The sequence below is a fragment of the Thunnus albacares genome, chromosome 20 (assembly GCF_914725855.1).
Source record: "Thunnus albacares chromosome 20, fThuAlb1.1, whole genome shotgun sequence".
Taxonomy (NCBI): Eukaryota; Metazoa; Chordata; class Actinopteri; order Scombriformes; family Scombridae; genus Thunnus; species Thunnus albacares.
In genome coordinates, this window is record NC_058125.1 from 6,603,716 (window position 1) to 6,627,008 (window position 23,293).

At 38.8% G+C, this 23,293-nt stretch overlaps 1 protein-coding gene across 1 annotated transcript in view; it reads right to left on the reverse strand.

Annotated features, from left to right (window-relative positions):
- pemt (phosphatidylethanolamine N-methyltransferase) overlaps positions 1 to 12,613 on the reverse strand; it is a 75,693-nt gene extending 63,080 nt beyond the window's left edge. The window contains exons 1-2 of the mRNA XM_044337343.1: positions 12,305 to 12,613; positions 7,880 to 7,987 (exon numbers count right to left, since the gene is read on the reverse strand). Coding sequence (XP_044193278.1) covers positions 7,880 to 7,987; positions 12,305 to 12,409 — 213 coding nt within the window. The 5' untranslated portion in view covers positions 12,410 to 12,613. The remainder of the gene's footprint in view (positions 1 to 7,879; positions 7,988 to 12,304) is intronic.
- Between the last annotated feature and the right edge of the window lie 10,680 nt (positions 12,614 to 23,293).

Below are 23,293 nucleotides of genomic sequence, written 5' to 3' on the forward strand. Positions count from 1 at the left end.
ACGAGACACGAGAATTACACCGTCTGGGTTGAGTGAAAACTTTGATTGTGGCGAAAGAGGAAAAGTCAGGACCACCAGAGTCATCGGGATTCAAACTCTGGCCACCATGGACGTTACTTTAACAACCAAAGTGTCATAATCAGTATAATAACAAAAGTAATACATCATGACATAATATTTTGCAACACAAAAAAATGACAACATGCATTGTAGAAGTGAAAAATGGTTCACAGTAACAAAAAAATCTCCTGGCTCCAAACAGTAACAGTACAGAGTGGGAGCAGAGTACCAAAAAGTGACTTTTTTGAAAGTTGGACTGTTTTGTCTTTCAAATGTAACGGTTCACATACAACCCGAAGTCAATTTTCATCTCACCTTGACAGCTAGAGCAGTGCTAAGTCTGTAAATCTGTGTCTCTTGGCCACCAACAGCCAAAAGATGGGTTCCCCAACTAACATGTGCTGTAACAACAGTCTGTATGTGATAGCTCAGCCAGACTGACTTCAAAACTCACAATAAACTCCTTTCTACTCCTGGAGTCATGTAACTTTGCCTCATTTAAACTTGTCATTTCACATGTCTCGTATCCAGAAAAATTCCAGATGTGATTTAATGATGTGACACTTTCGTTTACACTAAGCTTGTCCCGTCGTTTTAATGAGACAGGGGGAGCGGCTGGATAATTCGGGGTCATTTCAGTGTCACTTGAGCCGCCGTGATCACAGGGGACAGACCCTGTGAAGAGCTATTTCTACAGACCACTGAAGTAAGAACAAACACGTTGGATGTTCCGATTAAGATTTTTTTGCCCAATTCTGATTCAATATTATAGTGGGTAATAATAATGTGCTGCCAATACCAAGTCTGAACCAAAACTATAATTACCTAAATGATAAAGCTGCTGCACACTCAAGTTACAGCCTAATAATGAGATAAGATAGAACATATAATTCATCAAGAAACAAATATTTGTGTCACAGATGCCCATAATATATAATAGTAAACATAACAGCAGAAAATATGCAATGTTGATTAAATACGTCTGGCACACTGAAATAACAGTCTATGAAGTTTGGCACACATTTCTCATGAGTTTTTTTGCACTCAGGATTGTAAAGCTGTGTTACAGAGTTTCATTTTGGACTGTCATAAAGTTAGTCATAGAATTTTAATTAATTAGCAACAGCTGATTTAATCTGCCACAGGGGACGTATCTCATTTTAACCGAGGAAAGCGACAGTCAGTGCCAGCTAAAAACCAGAGGCTGCTGAATGTTTTGTACACTGTTACTCTTTGCTAGTAAGAAACAGAGGAGGGATAAAAGATTCGATAACAGATTATATACTTTGCCAATCCAGCTGTCAGAATTGGTGTGCCCCCAAAAAAATTCACAGTCACAAACTCTAATTTTCATTTGCATCTTTAGTGAAATGCTTGCACTGTAGAGCCCAGCTGTAATAAAGGAGAGCAGCACTGCATAACTAGCGAGCTGAGGTGGATAAAACACAGGTGAGGACAATGACCATTTGACTGGGTTAATTTTAGCCAATACTGCTCCATTAAAATACATCTGGATCTGTCCTGATACCAGTCCTGAGGATCAGCTCAGAACATCTCTAACACATCACATATTGCCATCAATCAGTCTGGCGGTTGACAAATTCATTTTGTCTGATGATATGCATATATTTTCATATCATTCACCTACTCTGTAGGCACCCACCTGTCACTCAAAGCGACCATGCCTTTAATTATGCATAACTTTAAGCCTTATTAAAACGGGTAAGTTATATAAAAATTCACCCCCCGAACAGTTTTTACTTCTGCTGTAAAGTTGGGTATTTTAACATGGGTGTCTATGGGGATTGACTCGTTTTTGGAGCCAGCCTCAAGTGGCCATTCGAGGAACTGCAGTTTTTGGCACTCCCGCATTGGCTTCATTTTTCAGCCTCGGAGGTGGTCGCTTGATGACACCCTTGCAGTCACCACACAGGTGTAATTAGCATCAGCACGTGCAGCAGTCTGCATGCATCCTCACAAGAACAATGACTGTATAGGTCTAAAATTCAGGCCAGCAAAAATGACCTATAGTTACGTTTATGCCATCTAGCTGCCATGCAATTATGACCCGTGGAAATGACGCAGTTCAGATGACATCAATATAAGGTGACTTGATAGGATGATTTGCCTTGTTGGGAGGAGGCGGGTTGGGTGGATGGATAGTTGGTGGAATTTACTGCAAGAGACCACTGTTTGCTTCCTGTCTCTAACCGCGAGTGTCATGTTTCCAACCGCGAGTCGGGAAGTTTTTGAAAAACCGTAACGTTGTGGTGTTCACTGTTGCCGTGACGATGAAGGCTGCATAAATTTAAGCAAGTATAAACCACATTTCAAGCGATTATTTTAACCCAAACCATGATCTTTCCCTAACCCTAACCAAGTGGTTTTTGTGCCTAAACCCAACCAGACCTTAACCACAGCATTGCCACACCATAAAACATAATTATTTTTAACAGTGACTTGTAACCTTTTTGGAAAGCGGTACATTACGATCCTATGGGTCATACTGGAGTGCACTACTACAGCCGTTAGATGGTGTAAACATAACTATAGGTTGTTTTTTGACAGCTGAATTTTAGACCTATACTGGCAGTTAATTATAAGGATGTGTTGGACAGTCTGCCCATGTGGCAAAGTGCATCTGTACTTTCCAGAGGCTTTCTGTTACTCAACTTAGATGAGTCACTATGCAGGCCACCTACACACACACAAACATACACTTGTAGCACACACTGTGAAGGTGTTGCTGAGGTCAGTTAAGCCTGCAGAGATTCTAACATTCCCAAAAGAGCAAGAGTACCAAACAGAAAATTGGCACAACGGTACTGTTGGCTGATTGTTCCTGGTACCTGACAGCAGGACTGGCCCCATTCAACAATAAGGTCAATGTGTCACAGCCTCAATGTGACACACTGACCTCCTGGATCTCCCTGAGCCCAGAAATCTCCTGTTTCTTCTTCTGATCTATTTTCTGGGACTGTAGCAGTCACCACACTTTATTGATCAAATAAATATCATCAAGTATCAGAGAATATAACTGATCTGCATCCTAAACCCAAACGAATAAAGACTTTTTATTTCAATATGCCTTGTGATACTTTGCCAGAAGGCTTGAATAGATTCACAAAGTTTGGAATTTTCAGAAGCATAACTTTAATCAGCAGGCCTTGTGTGTGTGTGTATGCGTATGTGTGATGAGTGTGTCGTTCATGGACAGCCCATTTGTGTGAAAAGATAAAAGGTTAATCAGTGATAGTTGGGGGCTGGTACGTCCTGATCTGTGCCCAAACACACACACACACACCAAACCACAAATTCAAGGAACAGGCCTTGCTGTGTCTCTGTCCCAGTAGGAACACTGTGTTCAGTGCACGTAAAGTATACCTCCATTATGAAGCAGGTGAGGAATCCCTTGCTTGGTTATGACAGTATATATACTGCGTGTGTGTTTAAAGCACATAAGGGGGATAGTGAGCAACCAGGAAACTGCTCCTCAAGACACAATGGGTTCCACGACTGGAAATGCAAATCCATAAAGGCAAAAAATAATTATTATTTCTCCAAATACAGGGATAAAATAAAGGGACACTCTAGCAATTCAGTGTTACACTTCCATAAAGTTGGGGGACTCACAAGTGACAGATTAAAAGGTAGAAAGGTCACAATTCATGCGGCAGAGGCTGAGATATCCTGGCTTTTAGTCTCTAGTATGGGTCAAGCTTCCGGGGAGATGACACCACGGGGAGGTTTTTCCATTTGAAAAGACATGAAAAGACACAACTAGATCTATTAAAGAGATGATGGAAAAGCCAAAATACTAATTTCTGATTATGATCTCGGTCAGAATCAAACCAGCAGAGGCAAAGATATGCAGACTGTTAGTCTTTTTGCAATCACTTGTGGTTTATGGACATTAAACACGTGAAAAAAGAGTCCCTTGATGCCGCCGCATGTGGTTTCAGACATTTGTTTATATCATGGCAACTCACATGACACAGACACGAGTTTTTGGGATATTTTACACCTGAAATGTCATATTTCACTTGTCAGTCTTTAGCAATTCAAATCAGAGTTTTGATTGGTAGTAAAGCAGTTAGTATTGTTTTCTTGAGAGATCAATAACCAGCATTTCTCTCCGACCCTGACCTCTGAGACTTTCTGATAAATGCACTAAAACTGGAAAAAAGAAGAGAAAAAAGCTGCACACGTGTTGTACCACAATTTAATTAACGGGTCACACTACTGGGTCATTTCATACTGCAAAACGTCTTCAGTTCAGACTCTGTTGGTCACAGCGTCCGCAGCTTTCGGTCATATCAACCATCTCCTGTTGCAAGTACACGACTAACAGGGCAGCGTGTACCTCACACTGCTACCTACAAATCCTAAAGAAAGAAAAGAGCTTTCTCCTCCCTCACAATTCTTGGAAAATACGAGAGGAAGGGAGGGGGAGTGTAGTTGGAAAACATGACTGTGAAGATTAGGCAGCGCCAGACACTAATCAATAATGTGGAAGCACAACATCTTGCTACAGTCAAATAGCCACATGAGCTACCTTTGAGAAGTTTAAATGTGTGCAGATACAGACTTTCAAATAAAGCACTGTACTAATGAGACACAGGAAGAATGAATAGCATAAATACTCGTGCTTCTAGAAGGAAAAACTGTCATTCTTATGCTAAAATGCTGCTGAAAGTGGAAGGCTGCAACTAAAAGTTATTTTGATTAAAAAATGGCCTCCACTTGATCAAGTAATCATTTTGGTAATAAAATGTCAAAGAAAATTGAAAAGTTGATCACGATATCCCAGAGTGACGTTTTAAAGCTGTACTAAGTGAAAATTTTACATTGACAATGTTTAAAATTTCTATGTATAATGTGAAAGGTGTGGCTCACAGTGACAAATCACCCAGCACTGCAGTTACGCTACACTCTACGGAGTATTTTAGTGTCTTTCAGCTGCCCTCTCTGTGACAATCAGCTTTTCAATGCACCTTTGAGTGAAGCCATTCAGAACAACTATAAACACGTTTGATTTCCTACATGGTCAGACACGGTTCTGACTGACCATAAATCAACTTTAAATGTTGGACTTACATTCACTGGGTAGTAAATGTTATGTTTAAAGCTTGTTGCATTGTCCCCAAGTGGCCAAGACAATGAATTATGCAGGTTTCAAAAAATTGTTTTGTCCAATCAACAGTCCAAATCACAAAAATATTAAAATTACTTTGAATAATAGAAAGAAAAGCAGTCAATCTCTACTGATAAGAATCTGGAACCAGGTAATGTTTGGTATTTTTGCTTGATTAGTGAATGAAACAGCTGTTAGATTATCAAAATAGTTTGATAATTTTCTTGCAGAATAACTGATCAGTAAAGCCTTTCATTTTTAGAAGGCACTGCTCCACAGTGTCTGTTGAACTTTCAGTACCTGTATACCAATAAAAGTGTTTGTAGATAAAGTACTGGTTTCCATGCTTGTTGTTGCCACAACCATATGGAAAACAGTCTAAAGCAAGGTAATCCTCTGCTTCAAGTTGAGCATTTCAGACTTTTTGTGTTCGACAACCTTAACACTGCCGTGCTAAACCTTCAGCACTATCAGGATCGAGGTACCAGAACAGCACATGCAGCACATGAAACAAGGCAACGTGATCTGCTACAAATGATAGGGAGTTACATCCTGATGTTACATTTCATTAAAATGTCATCAACATGACATAAACGATGTAGACCCTCAGCAGCAACCCTTCACGTATGACAGACATGTGATCAAAACTATCCTAAATGAATGGGATACAAGGAATTCTTTATTTTAAGCATCAAGACATCCATCTATCACACATATGCTTCTTTCTTCACCCTTTAAGAGATAGTAGTCCAAAAAAATCAAATGAAACACTGTCCTCAACACTACCACCTTGAAGGAATACAGCATTGTAATTCTAACAGGCAAGATAACAAGATCTTTTATTACCCATCTCTCTCTTAGTAAGTTCCATCAGTCCTAATGCTGTTTGCCTGAATAACCCCTATTACAGCCACTTACAGCTTATCTTCCAGCACAATGCACAAAAAGGGTAATTTGGCGTCATGTGCAGGGCCAAGAGCACCTCAGCAACATTTACTTTGATGCAAATAATTGGCTGCCCTTCTATAAGGAGGGAACTACAGTATGATGCATATCTGTCCTGCTGGGTTGCACAGGTGTGATGCTGTGATGGTGGACTGAGTCAACGGTCAAATGAATCACCATTAAAGGTTGGTCAAAAGGCAATTTGGAAATGAAACACATGCACCTGTTGAAGCAAGGAACTAATTTTCAAAAGCAGCGAGGGGTAAGTTACACCAATTTTGACCAGTGATTCCACCAACCAGCAATTTTACTAAATCTGGACACAAGAGATCATTACAAAACATGGTTCACATCATGAAACACACATCACCGCAGCAATTGTTTAACCTCTTCACATCACCAAAATGATTAGTCTTCATTTATCCTTTCCTGCATGAATGCTTTAACATTTTGAATGTGTACACTTAATTTATTATGAGCAACTAGATGATTATTAATGGTGCACTTTCACCATGTATGACAGCAAAGTGCCACGTAACGAATGTGGGTGAAGAATACAAGAGGATTTTTTTCTAATACGACTACTTTTCCTTAATTGCAGTATTATATATAGCTCCACACATAATAAGACTGAAGTGCTGGCATGATTCACTCACCAAACTCCATCACCGAGGAAGATTTTACTTGGAGTGTTTGGCTTTACACTGCACAGCACTGTATGGAGCATTACTGATGTCTATATGAAAAGGACTACAGTAAAACAATAATTACAGTGTTATTCTGAGGTGCAATATTATGTAGTGTTTGCTCTAATATATATTAGATAGTCAGTGTTAATTCCCCAATGATAATACTAAACAATTCTCATGAAACATCTGTAATCAAATCGTGAAAATGAATGCAGCCATCTTGTCTGTGAAACACAACGCTCTGTGATAAACAGAAGGGCGGTTTTATCAGACTCAGGGACACTGTTGGGATAGTTTACCTTGATTTGACAAAGATGGATCAAGAGTCAATGACAGCCTATCTGTGGACAGATACACTAGTTCCAAAGCTATAGCTGGAAACACTTAAGTTTCCAGTTTTTTTTTTTTCCTTTGCATGAACTGATTTATTGCAATAAATTGCTAAACACATTGTCTGGAAGTCTAAAAAGTACAAGCAACATTGTCTATTGTGTTTTTAAACGCACAAGCCCTATGTACACATGAGATTAGTAAAAATGTAATGCATGAAGTCATGAGCCGCTGGTCAGAGTCACTAATGCTGTGAAGAAAGGACATGATCCCTCACCGGCTTCCCACCGCTGACTAAACTGTGCTCACCTAGCTAAGACAAAAGCACCACTGTCTGGGATTCATAACATTATTTTTGATGATGAATACAAATGATGATTCACTGTCATTAATTCGTCATTATTGATTCCTTTCATTAGTCACACCTACAAACAATAGCAGCAGTATTGCTATTGTCTCAACAAGCTCACAGAAATCTGGAGATTGAGACACACTAAGCTGTATTCAAACTTTAAACCAATACGATCATGCCAAAATAAAATCAGCAGTGCTCTTACTGAATAAAACCAATCAAAAGGCTGTCACAGGATTTCCAAGTGTCTCATTATTCCTGTTCTTTCAACTTGATCTTCTCTAGGCATACAGTAAGAGAGCATGACAAGACAGGTCTAGCTGTACAAAATTAAGCTGCAAGATAACAAATTTCTACAGTAGCACTTACCACATTCCAGAAGAAAGGGTTGAAAATTATGGCGATCACAGCAACGCAGAAGCTGGAGTCATGACAGTCAATGTGTCTTAGGAGCTCTTCCAACAGGGTCAAGTCCATCTGAAAGAAACAAGAGACAACCTTGTGAAAAATAAAGTTGCAATAAGTGTGTTCTACAATACCGTCTTCCATAGCTAGTTATAAAGAAGTTATAAATAACCTCAAACCTTCAGACTGAATCAGTTGGTCTGAAGATTCCCTTTTTAAAACGTAGGACTTGTTTCTTAAACCAAGTTTTGCTATTTATTCAAATGTTATTTCCCATGTAGCTTGCAGATACATTTTGTAAATGTTTCTTATTTTTCAACTTATAAAGATGTGCACTGTGTCTTGGCTTTGGTCTTAAATATGATTCACCAAGATTGACCAAGGTGTTCTTGCAGACTAAATTTCTGCATTGACCAGTTACTACATAACACACGTGTTTTTATCCTGCTGTATCAAATCACAGTAACAGGCCATCACACAATATTTTCATTGTGAATGAAGAGAAAAAACTGATGACAGGTGACACAGGGCTTTTTTTTTAAAGTGAAGCATGGCACATGGCATAAAAATTAATCTTAATGACTGATATGAGGGGGAGCAACAGAGATTTTCCTTCTCTCTAACACACTGGGCTGCTCTGTGTGGTTGTCCAGCTTATGCCCATTGACGCCATGGATGAAGAGCAACAAAGTATGTCTTTTAGGCCAATGCCCCTCATTTGCTTTGGGTGTTTAATGTGTATTATATCACAATTTTAGGGCCACAAGGGCAATACAGATGTTTCAAATGCAATCAGTCTGAGCCCATTATATCAGACTCTGATCACACTGAACAAATTTCACAGTGTGAATGTGTTATCATCAGAATGAACAAATAAATAAAATAGAGAACTAAGATGAAACATAAGAATAGGAGACTACACTGTTCATTACACCCTACAGTACAACACAAAGATGTTGGATGAAACAAACAACATGCAGGTTTGGCTGTTTTTCGAGTGTTTGACTTGAGGGTGGTGCGAGAGGAAAGTCATAGGCTATTAACAAAGGGTTTATCCTTTGGGAGCATGAATGTGCTGATCAAATGTGTGTAAAGCTGATATTTTAGCATGGTGGTGTTGCTGAAGGAAGGTCAGAGGGCCTTCAAAAACATTAGGATTCATCCTCTGGGTATCCATATCAAGTTTGATGGCAATCTTGCTTAGGCCTATCACGACAACTACTTTTGTTGGACGATATGTTGTCCCAGAAATGATTGCGATCAACGTTATTTTTGTAATTTTAAGACTATTTTATGCCACTGCTATAATGATAATATAATAACGTAATAATGCAAGTGCACCCTTTCAAAGAGCAATGACCTTTAACTTCTTAAGAATATTCCGACATTGGAATTGGAATGTGAAAAAAATAATTTAAAATATCCTAAATAAATAAATAAAACATTAATTTCTGACTCCCAACAATTTATTTTCCTGTTGTCTACAGTGGCCAGAAAGGAACAATAATAATGTGATGAGAGTAGCCTAAATAGACTGAGGCAAACCTATAGGAGGAACCACAGTATCTTGTTGCCTTTCAGATATATTTTCATGTAACACCTGTCACCAGAAGTCCTGCAGCAGAAACTGCTGTAAAGAGGGGGGAGTTTGTAGAAAGAATTGAGTAACATTTCAGTCCTTACATTACAGTTATTTGTCACAAAGATAAATTAAATATCATAAACACATTTCATTTACTGCTAACATCTGTGAGAAAGGTAATGGAGCAGCTAACAAAGCTAGCCAGCGGTTACCACGGTGTGTCTGTTAAGAAATGTAGGCTCAGTTAGGCTATGCACAATTTTAACAGCAGGAGCACAAACTGGATTATCAAAATGCTGAAACCTTCTAGAAACAACCTGCTGAAACAGGACAGATTATTTGCATCAAATAGAGAGACCACACACAATAAGTTATGCTGTTTATTCTGGCATCATGTTTGCTCAAATGTTGGTGACATTCTTAATTAAACAAACACCCATGTAACACAACGGGCAATACTGAGGTCAGAAAAAATGATAAAGGTCATGTCCATATATCATATGATAAATCAATAATGTAATTATGGTGGCAGGCCTACATCATTATCCATTATGGACACTAAGACTGGTTTTCACAAAGAAAAATGTCTAGGTGTTTCACATCAATTGGTGGCAGTTATGAAACTGAAAAACATGCAAACTATACTAATGCTGCAACTAACGATTATTTTCATTATCAATTAATCAATCAATCAATCTTTTTGTCTTTATTATGTCTAAAAATAATGAAAAATGCAAGTTGTAATTTATATGAGCCCGTAGTGACATCTTCATATGTCAAATCAATAGTCCAAAATCCAAAGATATTTAGTTTACTATCATGTATGACACAGAAAAGCTTCAAATCCTCACATCTGAGAAGCTGCAACCAGCAAATATTTTGTATTTTTGCTTAAATTAATCAGCTTAAGCGCTGACAAATGTTCAACTATGAAGGACAGTCAGCGCTACAGGTAAGTGACTGGTATCACACAAAATATTTAACCGCTACATAAGCAGCATGCCTATAGAACATTTTAGCTGGATCTCTGCTACAAGTAACTGGCTTACTCTTTGAAATAGTAAAAAGTGGTTTAATTGTGTTTCAATTTCTGAGCTGCTTCTGTGGTTCAGTGAAGTTGAGCTTTTCTTATCTGTTTACAGTGATACAGGCTGAAACAGGGAACAGGTTGGGGTTACCTTGTTGGGTTAATGAGTGGTCTGACCTTGAGTATATAGCTTGCAAGTAATTGAGCAAAACAAGTTAACTTAAGGTTATCTGTGTTTACTGCTGCTGCAGGCTGGGAGAGGAAGAAAAACAATATAGATTTCAGAATTGTGCATCCTTCTTTTTGCCTATGCTTGCCATATTTCAATACACTGAAGTGCATGAAGACATTAAGAGACACATGTGCACATGAAAGCACATGTGAAAATGAATTTGGGTAAAACTGGTCACTATCAACATACACACACAGGTTGACATAAAATAAAATATAGTATGCCAAATGTGGAAAAGGGGCCATATGAAGTACAGTATATTAAAGGTACAGTGTGTAGAATTTAATGGCATCTAGCGGAACAAACTTGGCAGAAATGGAATATAATATTCAGAAATATGTTTTAGTAAGTGTATAATCACCTACAAATAAGAGTTATTGTGTTTTCGTTACCTGAGAATGAGCTCTTTATATCTAGAGGGAGCATGTCCTCTTCCACAGAGGCCGCCATGTTGCACCGCCATGTTTCTACAGTTGCCCAGAATAGACAAACCAAACACTGGCTCTAGAGAGGATTGCATACTATGCACATACATATCCTATATGTGTGCTATTGTTCAAAATACTTTTGTGTGAATAAATTTGGTCACCGTCCACCATTCTCTGTTATGTTGTTGTTGTTATCACTAATGCATTGCATTGTGGGATATTTAAAAAATGAAGTATGAATTATATTAAATAAAAGGTGCACACTGAAAATGGTTTGAAAAATAGCTAGCACATGTGATGCATTTTTAGCTGGACCGCAACAGTGGGGCCAGCCCTGTAACCGTGGTTGTCCATGACTGAGTAACTGTTGCTGTTGCTCTTTCAAAATGAATCAGCCCAAGATGATGGAAGCGGAGGACAGCAGAGATGCAGAGTGACTGTGTTTCTTGCAACTGCATTTAAAACTTTTTTTTTTTGACTCAAATGTAGCTTGACCATGTCATGTGATATGCTACTTCAGTACACTTTACTAGCAAATATTACTGGGAAAAACTACAGAAAATTGCAGATGAAGAGTTAATATCAAGGAATTCATATTATAGACAATACCACTGACTATCACTGTAACAATCTGGCCACAATTTCACACATTGACCAAAAACAGTCCAACCATATATTAGGTTTTGACCTAGTCTTGTTTCACAACTTTCAGTGTTTACTGACAACTAATCTGTATGCAGGTTACAAAACTTGCATCAAAATAAGAGTTACACAATTATTGTTTGTGTTATAAAAACACATTTTTGTTCCATAATTTGTTGTTCAAATTAAAGAACTGTTTATACGTGGTGTTGTGATGGAGATCATTCTGTTGTGTTGGCGTTGCATGGTGTTGCTGTTGTAAACATTACTGTGCTGTGAGTCTGCAGAAAATCGTGCTTTTATTTGGAAAAGGCGACTCTGCCGCCTGTTTCCGGCTGTCAGCAGCACAGCCGCTTACGAGGCAGCGGGGTTCAGTCGTTCAAACAGAGAACTTCTAGCCACTGTGAGCACTTGTACTTGATACATGTGAAAGTTAAAAGACGTACAACAACTCTGTATTGAACAGTTCTGGTTTTACCTTCGAGTAATCCACGTTGTTGAGCCCTCCGCAGCAGTCTAGCAGCTCAGGGTGATGATTTTCAGCAGGATTGTTGTCGTTCCGCTCAGCGTCGCTGTCGCTCATTCACACTGACTGAGTGAACACTGGCTGACCACCAGCATTCATGTGTGTGGAAGATAACAAATATTGCACAATTTCGAGTGCAAGGGTCTTATTTTTTAGTGAAGGAAAGGTGCTGTTGCCCTGGACAACTACACATGTCAAACTAACCCCTAACCCTGCTCAATGCATTCTGGGAAATGTAGTTCATGTGTATTGGATGGAGCCAAATTGTATCTCACACAGACACAGTACTTCTCCCATAGAAATGAACTAAAACCTTTACCTTTTGGACCAGCTGCTCTTCCAGTCATGATAACCTACAGGGTTTACTTTCCATTTTCTATTTGTTGTAGGTGAAATGAATCGTCTGCCACTCTACAGTGTCATCTGCTGGCTAAAAATATTAGGGCTTTTTACAGTTGGGGGTTATGGGGAGGACAGAACTCCTACTGCCTTTTTAATTACATCGTTTTAAGGGTTGATATAAACCTTCAGGACATTGCATAAACACATTTCATGATATAAAATTAAAAATACAGGCATAACATGTGATGTAGTGTAAATAAAAGGCTAACATTACCATTAAAAATCAAATCCCAGGAGCTGTTATCAGCTTATTAGATGTTTTTCTGATGCTTGGTCTGATGCTATGATAAGCAAGCACACATTAGGTTACTCTTTTTACTACTCTCATCTATTCAATGATATATATTAAGTTGGTTGATATTTAAAAAGAAAAACTACCTAAAATGAATAAAGCTAATTTGAAAACTTGAAATTTGAAAACTGTTGTAGTTTCTTCCACCTCATGCTCTCCTCTCTCCTCTTCTCTTTCACTGTCCTCCCTGGCTTTTACCTTCTCTTTCTCCACCTCATTTCTTCTGTTTTCCTGTCTTCTGTCGCTACCCTCCCTTTCCTCTTTTCCTTTCCTTTCTTTTTCTGTTTTCTACTGTTCTCTCCTGTATTGTCTACCATTTTTTTTACTCGTAAGGAGTTGTGCATATTTGTCTCTTAACAACTACTGTAGGCAATATTTTTTTTCCCAGAATGGCAAAGTCATGACCAGCCTTACTCTGCCTCTGATTGGCTTACCCTGATAGTCTTACCCCATCCCTAACCAATGTCACTCCTCATGCTTAAATCTGACCAACCCAACCAACGAAAAACAATGAGTACTAGCCAGTTAGAGGCAGCGTGTGGCGGGTCATGACTTCACCATCCTGAGAAAAAAAAAATCGCCTACAATAGTTGTTACCAAACAGACAAGTATGCTCTTATGAATCATATAATCTCAGAGATTATGTGGCGAGCCGACCACTAACACGCTAGCCTTCTGGAAACATGCTAGCGCTAGTCAGTATTCATCAGTATTGTGCATCATTTCATTCATTTCAGTCAGTGATCGGCTCTCCCCCAAATGTCAAATGTGATTCTCATGTGTCAAAGTAAACCAAAGTTGAACTCAACACAAGAAATTTGTTCGGATTTACTTGACTTCACGTCTGATTTTGGCAATTCCATTGGAATGAATTGATTTCACTGGTTTAAATGCCAGTGTGACCAAGCCTTTTCTCTCTCTTCTCCTCAAATCTTTTTTCTTACTCTCTCATCCCATATGTTAATCTTTTCTGCCGCTACTATTTCCCCGTCTCTTTTATCTTTTCTTTTCAGCCCTTTTCTCTCCTTTTCCCCTTGTAGTCCTCTCCTTCTCTCCTCTCATCTCCTCCTCCACCCCCAGCTGTTTGTTTGGAGTCGACCAGTTAAGTAGAAGACACCCCATGTGGAGGGAGAAATGGGGAGAGCGCGTAAAGCCTCGCGGCTCCCTGACCGAGCATACTGTCCGTTCATCAGCCCGCAAGGTGTCGGAGCCGAGGTCTTGATCATGTAAAATAAAACGAGCATGACATCCAGCTAGCAGGTGAAGATTACGGCTGTAATTGAGCCTCTCTCTTTCAGCTGTACTTTTACTCTACCTCTCTCTTTCTCAGGGCCACTGCCTTGCCATCCCTCTTGTTGACTGTGATATGAATACAATCAACATTTATTTTTTTTCTGTTTATATTTAAGTGCTTTTCCCTATGGGCACCTTAACAGTGAATGTTGAAGAGGAAGATTGACTTAACACCCCACACTTTCCCAGCTTCTCCATGGATTAAAACTGCTATCTTGATGGTCTAAATCCCCTTTCTAACTAAATGAGGACTATACATCCAAACAGGAAGAAAAGACAATTTTCAAAGTAAAAAGGACAAAGAAATTGAGTTTTATCTTTTACATAATCATTCATTCTCCGAAAAACCTTGCCTGAGTCACTCAAAGTCTTCAAATTGCTTGGTGGAGAGCATAATAGACCGTATTGTTCACGCTGCAGACAGACAACAAAGTACACGCTGTTTTTTCAACTACTGATGTGTTCAACCCCTTTGCATTGACAGAGGCTGTTCTCCAAGGCTCCTTTCATTCTTATATCCATCTTTAAATATGGCCTTGAACGCACCTGGTCTAAAAACTCTGAAAAGAAAAACAGCATTCATGAAGATTACATACTAAGAGCAAACTATTATGACTGATGGAAATAAGAGGAAACAGTTGTAGAATAGCAGACTCACATAAGGGAGCTTGGCGACAACACTGTATTGAAATCTCATAAATACCAAAGAGAGAGCATGTTGCCTTAAACTTTCACCTCATTGGGTTTTGCTTTTGAGGACAGAACTTTTCAAGATCGTCTGCCTGTGCTGATTTATATGTAATTAATTAGTCGACATCGTAACGTGAAAACTATTCATTCCTTAAATGTAGTGCGATAATGAGTTTGTCTATCCAGTCTACGTGGCATGAAACAAGGGTATCTATGCCGGTGTCGTAACATATATCCATTCAATAATTCCACCAGTAACAGTATCTTATTTACACACACTATTGATTTGTTCTGTCAAAATAGGACATAAACACCGTCTATATAGCCTAGTGACATCAACTGATAGGAAAACATAAAGCTTGTTGATTGAACAATTAGAGCTTAAGCCTCTCTTGCTGTCTTCCTCAAAACACTCACACACACACACACACACACACACACACACACTTCTCATTCATAATTTCCCTTTGAAGAATAATATACTACGGCATTTTACTGCAGTCAGCTGAATTTAATATGAAAAACTGACAACTGTGGGCTGTTAATATGACACAAGAAGCTGATGTGTCTACTTTGAGAGGAGATATAGGCCAATAAATATTTTAACTATCAATGTCGACACACATGGAGGGCAGGAATAGTTAGTTAAAACTATATTTATTTTCCTCAAATAATTAGTCTCAACATCTTATTATGTATACTATTATGTCATGTTACATACACTATGCTTGTGTGCTGTTACAGTAGATGGTCCCACCTAACTCCTACATATACTATACTTTGCTGCTACTTTACTCACTATCATTTAACTATTAGACTGTGCTTAACTTTATGTATATTGCTTGACTTTTGAATTTTTCTATTCTTAATCTTAACAGCCATTCATTTCATATTTGGTTCTAATTGTCTGTGCTATTTCTGTCCTTGTGCTGCTTGAGCACCTAAATTGGGTTAACCACAGGCAGTGCTCATGATGTGAACCTTGGTCATCCACCCCCACCTCTTCTCGAATTCCACGCAGTACAAAAATGTAGCACCTCCTTCACTCACAAAAACTGAACATAATCCAGGCAGCAATTACACTTCATTAGTTGATAAACATCATTTCCAGGAGACAGGAGTGGAATGCATACCAGTGGCGTAGGCAGAAACTGTATTTTTAGGTGAGCCAATACAAAAGTAGGTGGGCCATCTTTTCCCAGAAAGATTGACTTAAGAAAAGTTAGAAGGAAGAAAAACATAGACAAACTGGAAAAACAAATGACCAGTCTACTTTGCAATGTTTACTTTGCAAGGGTCTCAGCTGCAGCTCCCCAAGCACCCCTGCTTCCCGCAGCTATGGGTGAACCCACAGCAGGCTGACAAGGAGAAAGCGCTATACCACCAGGGAGCAAGCGGCTGGGCTGACCTCGTTGTGGGCTGAAGAGTCTCATGGACTCAGGCGAAGGCGGTGGAGTTTCTTCTTCCTCACCTTTTTTCAAATAACACATTCAAAACTTTGTTTAGCCATTGTTGTAGCATTAACATTATATCATCTGAAAAGCAGCTAGTTGGCTTAAGGTCAGGAAGGTCTGTGTATCAGAACCAGAGGAACTAACTACATTCCGGAGACTTCCTTATTCAACAGTTCCATTTTAATCAGATGACAAATTCAATACATACGTCAAGTCAACAATAAATCAAGTGTATATTCATTTAGTTCCTTATATAATCTATATATTTTATATTTATTGTTACAAAATGTACTTTGATCAAACTGGGTGGGCCAGTGCCTCCCAAGCCCATTACTGGCTATGTACCTGATGCATACCAGTTGTTTTCAAGCCTCTTTTCACACTGAAAAAACAAAACAAGCAACTACTGGGAGTGAATTTCTTACAGCCATAGTTGCCGCTCTGCATCCATATCTGACCTTCGACCTCTCTATACATATGATGTGACAGATCAAAAAAGACAAGGAAAGTCCACCTCCTTCGTGTTTATGAATCACACCTTTATGTGTATATTTGTCCATGCAGAACCACAAACAATTAAGATACACATTATAGTTATTGTTGCACACACCCGCACTTGATCAAATGTTTTGTAAGACCCCTCAGTTATATACAGTATCTGTTCAGTTTGCAGGACACACAAACACACCCGTTTCTACCTACAGTTAAACATTCACGCAGCTCACTGTGTTTACCTTTCCGTGGATTAGACAGGAAGACCATTTGTGTTCAGTCAAACACATGAACACGCGCACTGAGGACCATCATAGAGAATAATTATACACACCATTGAAATATTATTGAAATAGGACACGGAGTACTAAACATGCAAGAGCAGAATGAAAGACAGACACACAGAAGAAGACTGTTGATCACTCATGCACACTTTTCTCTGCACTGAAAAATTCATGACGTTGCTGTGACACCAGAAAGGCTGTCATCTTGTAAAGCTATGGTTTAAATCAATGCACACACGGAAAAGAGTGCTTTCATTTTATCTCAGTCGGTCTCTTCTCGTGCTCTCGCTCTATTATTCACTTATATCAATGTAGCCATTTTGCCCAAGACAGAAACACACTGGAGCTTCTGTCAAAGTGCTGTTTAGAGTAAACATCTGTTATTCAATGCAACTTGTGTTCCTTCAATGATTCCACATTGCAGGGGGAGCTTGGAAATCCTGGTTAAACTATGAAGTAGGAGGGCACAAGTGCACCTGCATCCTGTCGGCACTTCAGCAACTTTGTTACTGTATCTAACTTCATTCTAATTCATCTTTTAAATGTACAAAGGAAAGAGTGACATTTAAGTAACTCCTCCAATGGCTGTTGGGTTCCAAAAAACTTCTGATTTACTAATTAAAAACCAATTTAAAGCTGATTGGAAAACCTTAATTTCTCTCTTTTTTTCACAAGACATCGGGACTTTAATCCAGTTGTTCTTCAAATTTCTGTCTTGGCCCATCCAAGGGATATGCCTTAAAGTACTACTGCATATGTGAAAAAAGTTGGATAAAGAATGCGTGGCTCCATAGGGAGCTGCATGGGATCCGATAAATTGCGTCAAGCAATGTCACTTGAGTCATTGTCAGTTAGGGCTGCTGACAGTAAGGTTGGGGGTTAGGGTTATTTTCGGAGTAATGGGCTGTCAGACTAATGGGGTTTCGTTCCAATGGGAAGTTTTTCGACCTATTGGAGTTTCGGAATAATGGGCCATCGGACCAATGGCACGGCACTACAGCCTGTTGGCATTTGATTTTCTGGATCTAGCAACTGACAAAGATGGCAGTAAATGGTGAACTCCAGGTGAACACATTGTTCACACATTACACATAAACACACATACACAACCAGGACGCCGCATACACACATGTAACACACACAAGCATGCACACATGCAAACATTGTTGAGCGCAGGTAAACACAGTCTATCAAAACAGCAGCCTGGTGACATCATTTCCTCCAGTTTCCTCTCCTGTTTACAGTCAGACGCTTCCAAAGAAGACGAAACCCAGACAGAGAGAAAAAAACAACCAGCGGAAGTCTCAGCATTTGTTTTCCCATAATCCCTCAGCCTCCAGTGAATCAACCAGAGAATGAGATAACAAATAAGCGAGATGTTATTCAAAAATACACACAAACTCTCATGAATGCACATGAGAGAGACTGAAAAAAGCAATCGGTCATAAACACGTACATTCATACAATGCACATGCAGACGCACATTCACATGCGGCTGAGCTCTTCACAGCCAATATGATTTGATGTTTTCATGCTGTGCTGGGTATGCAATGTTTCTAGTGAACACTGAGAACACTTCAAACCATCTAAACTTTTTTTTAAAAGCAATTTAACATGTTGAATCATGTGTATCTTTTACTTAATTAGATTATGTAATACCCTCAATATACTGTACAATTGGGGCTATAGTTTGCTGGTAAGACGTCATGTTCAGGGTACAATTGATCGATTATATTGTACTGTCAGCTGTGAACAGCTATCATGAAGATGCTTATTGTCAGTCTGTAAAGCTGCTCTAATCAATACTTTCACCGTAAAAATGGATCGAATGACTATGAGTTATGTTACAGGGTTCACTCTTAGTGACAAACCACAGAGAATTGTCACCTGACACTACAGTTTACATCACTTCTATGTAGCGTTTTAGTGTCTTTTCGCTCATTGTTTTAGTTTTACCACCCAAAGCTTCATTGTTTCCACCACTCATATCAGCGTTACTTTCAGCCACAGAAGACAGAGAAAGTTCCCCCTTACACCCAGCAGAAAAACAGCAGACAGACAAAGTTAACAACTGGTTGGTGAACACAGTGGAGCATTTAGCAGCTAAAGAGTCAGATATTTCCCTCAGGAGTTGGTGGAGGACAAAACAGAGCTAAAAGTGACTTACATTCATCAGGTGTTCAGAAACATGACTCCAACTGAATGCTCCTGCTGTGAAAAGGCAACTGTTTGCTTACACGTTCATCATATCAACTCCATAAAATGATAATATGTCAGAGTGTTTACAGCTTGTTCCGCTTCTCCCAAGTGGCAAAAAAAACAAACAAAAAAAAAACACTGAATACTCCTTTTGATTCATTCATCCAGAATTTTAACAGTACAGTTTAAGCATTTAACGTTAATATTTCTAGGTTTGGCAAGCAACCCTTTTTATGGTTTTTTATGAAAATAAAATAAAATAACTGTTTAAGTGGCAAAACATGTTGATGCAGTTCTAACTCACTTTCAACAAATATTTGATTTAGTTGTTTGAATTCAAACAATTCAGTGTGTCACACTTGATTGTGTCAAGTGGTAAAAGGATTTTCTTCAGCTACTTATTTTCTATTAAATAAAACTTTGGTTTTATTACATGACTTCTGTATGATGACACTTGGATGTCTTTCAAGTGTTACCTCTGCTACCTCCTTCTGTAGTATGTCCTTTCCTTTCCACTTGTCCAGATTTCCCCAGAGACACTCTTGGATTGGAACAGTTGATCTTGTGTTCCCAACACAGCCCTATGTAATGTGATAAGGTGGTGCAAAGGAGATAAGTCATAGATTGAGTTTTTAAATCAAAATGCTGCTTATTGCTGATATTTTGTCAGATAGACTCCATGGGGACAGGAAAGGAGGAGGGGTGCAAAAGAGGTGTTACCAGAGAACAGTGACATAGCAAACACATGATGTCCTGACTTAAACATTCATGGTCATGGATCCATATTAGTGCACTCTCTTGACTCTCTCATTTCAGTTCAGTGTGTGTGTGTGTGTGTGTGTGTGTGAGTGTGCACAATGTCCTTACCTGTACTTTGAGTTGATTGTCTTTGTCCACTGTGAATTTCAGTCAGTCAATAGGTTCATGAAACTCAAGAAACCCATTTGGATCAAAGCTACTCTACTGTACAGTCAGACAATAATAGCAGCAGACAGGAGACTGTTCACAGGGCATTAATGTAATCTTCCACTACACATCTTTGGCCTGAACAAAAAATGAATAAGGTGTACTGGAATCAAGCTATTGACATTGAATTGTTTAAAAGCCTATATAAAAGTATGTGTCATGAGCACTCTCTCTTTTCATTCCTTTAAACACATTTTCATACAGTAGCTGCCTAGCTATCTAACTATAAACTATAGATTTATTCCCAAATCAGAGTTTCAAACCAGACATTTTATCTAAAGATGCACTTTTAATTTAAAAATTTCATATTAATAATGGATAAAATAACATGTAATGTAAGAGGCCACTCATAGTGACAAACCTACAGTTAATTATCACACGTTTCCATGGTTTTCCTCAGCTCTATGGAGCATTTTAGCATCTTTCAGCTCATTGTTGTGGTTTTCACTGTTTTTTCAATTCCTTCTCACTGCTTTTGTTAAACTGGTTTCCAGCAGCAGCAGCTGGCAGCTGTGAAAAAGATAACGTTAGCAACCAGCTGGTGAACATAGTGGAGCATTTAGAAACTAAAGAGCCAGATATTTCTCTCAGGAGTTGATGGCGACCAAAACAGAGCTTAAAGGAGAGTCAATATTGGAATTATTTTCATCAAGTGAATAGAAACACTATGCCTGCTAGATGTGCAGTGTACCATGTTCACCAAAACAACTTTATAAGGTGAGAATATGTCAATGTTGTGTTTACAGTGTGCTCTAATTCAACCAACAGGCCAATGAAAATCAATACTGCTTTAACAATCAACAAACCAATGTCAGAATGATATGACTTTTATCATTATGTATCATCTGTGAATTGAAATAAAATCAGTTGTTTAAAAGTAATATTAAGGTCAATATTATGTTCCTGTCTCTTTAACAGCACCATTTTTTCTTTTCATTATGGCTCAGTAAAATATACAAAGTAAAATTGTGTTGCCTTGGCTCCCGCTGAGGTTTGACATAAGACCATGAGATTATTGCTGCCTCCAGAGCAGTTACGCCTCCAAAAAAATCAATTTTCCAATCAGCACAGAGGGCAACTGTGTGGTAAAAATTAAGCCAGTCTTTCCATTCATTCAGCCATTGAGCCATATTAGGTATCATAAATCTATTTTCCAACTACCTATTCACACATCCATCCATTCGTCCTGTTCCCAACAATCTATTCATCCATCCATGCATCCATCCATCCATCCATCCATCCATCCATCCAACCATCCATGCATCCATCCATCCATCCATTAACCCATTCAGTCATCCATCCATCCTTCCATCTGCTGCAGTCTTATTTATAGTCTCTCTCCCCCAGTATCATTATATGCTTTGGCTTGTTGAGCTGCTCCCTGCCTGGCAGTTCATTGTACAGTGTCAGCCCAGCGCAATAAATCTCAATAGTTAAGAATCAACACAGCGCAGGAAATTGATAAGCATAGCAAATTTATCAAAGGAAACGATGGAGATGGTGCTCTTATTCATGTCTGAGGCATCCCCGCTACTGCTGTCGTCAGCTCAACTGAATTAGCACAGATGATGCGTAATCCTAAAACTCATCACATCACTTTGGTACTGTACACCTTGTCCACTGATTTGTTACAATCATGAGTAACTTACGCAAAGGGCTAAAATAGAGACCTACAGACAATTTCCCGACATATGTATTTGCCACCAAGATGTACTGATAGTGCATATGTGTTCAGGAGTTTCTTGTCATCCAGGAGGACGGACGTCATTGGGTTAAGCAAATCAAGTTTATGATGTGTAGTAAAGGATGTTTATGTTTTGGTCCAGGATGCACGTGCTGCCCACTCATCCCCTTTCCTGTTGGTAAGCAATCAAACAGAGAATGCTTCATTAGATTTAAGTTGCTACCTGCTGCTGCAGTGATGTAGTGAAGACTAAATGTATTTCTTCATTTATTCTGAAAAGTGTTTCATCAGTTTTAATCCAAACCTCTTCCTGTAAAACTGGAAAATAAGAGCAAATATACATGGAAAACACAGCAACAGGTGCATGGCAACTACATCAACAGGACAATAAAGACAACAAAGCAATAATTTGCATAGAAAAGGGCATTAATGCGCCATTACAATTATGATTACAACAACGTACTGCAATTAGAAGGGCAATAATTACAACAAAAAGTACAGGATGGTCCAACTCTTCACATGTGTACGTCAGCCTACACAGCTACTGTTCATTTACGGGCACTAGGGAAATAAAGGTTGAACATATGAATTCATCTCCTTATTAGGACAAAGTCTATTCATGATGTATGGCTGGTGTCACCGTGCATTCAGCTAATGTTTTTACCCTTTTAGGTTGAAGGCGTACATATGCATCATCGTTATTTTGGCGAAACACTGTAGGTTAGTTCAAGGATGGATCTTTCAAGGGTAAAAAAAAATGTCGATACTGAATGTATCAGTAAAATGTTCTCGAAAAACATTTCATTTTTTCAACAATATCCGCTCATGGCAACTAAAGCACGATTAACCTTTTGAGTGGCATGTTTAGGCACCAACAGCACTGTGGTCTTAAATTAAAGGATATGGCTGGCAATTTTATACATTTTTCTTATTGTCAACAAATCTCCTGTGCAGAGCCAAATCAACAATGAACTGATCTACTTACAAGTATGTGTGTATCCAAAACCTGATATATTGTATTCCTCTGTGCCATAGACCTCAATTGTTGTACTAAAGTCCTTGGAGAAATTCACAATGTAGTATAAAGTCAAGAGGTTGTGTTACGTAGCACAACAAGCTAGCGAAAAGGGTGTAAAAGGAATCGTGTTCCCACACAGTAGCATCTGCCGTACAGGAAACTTCTCT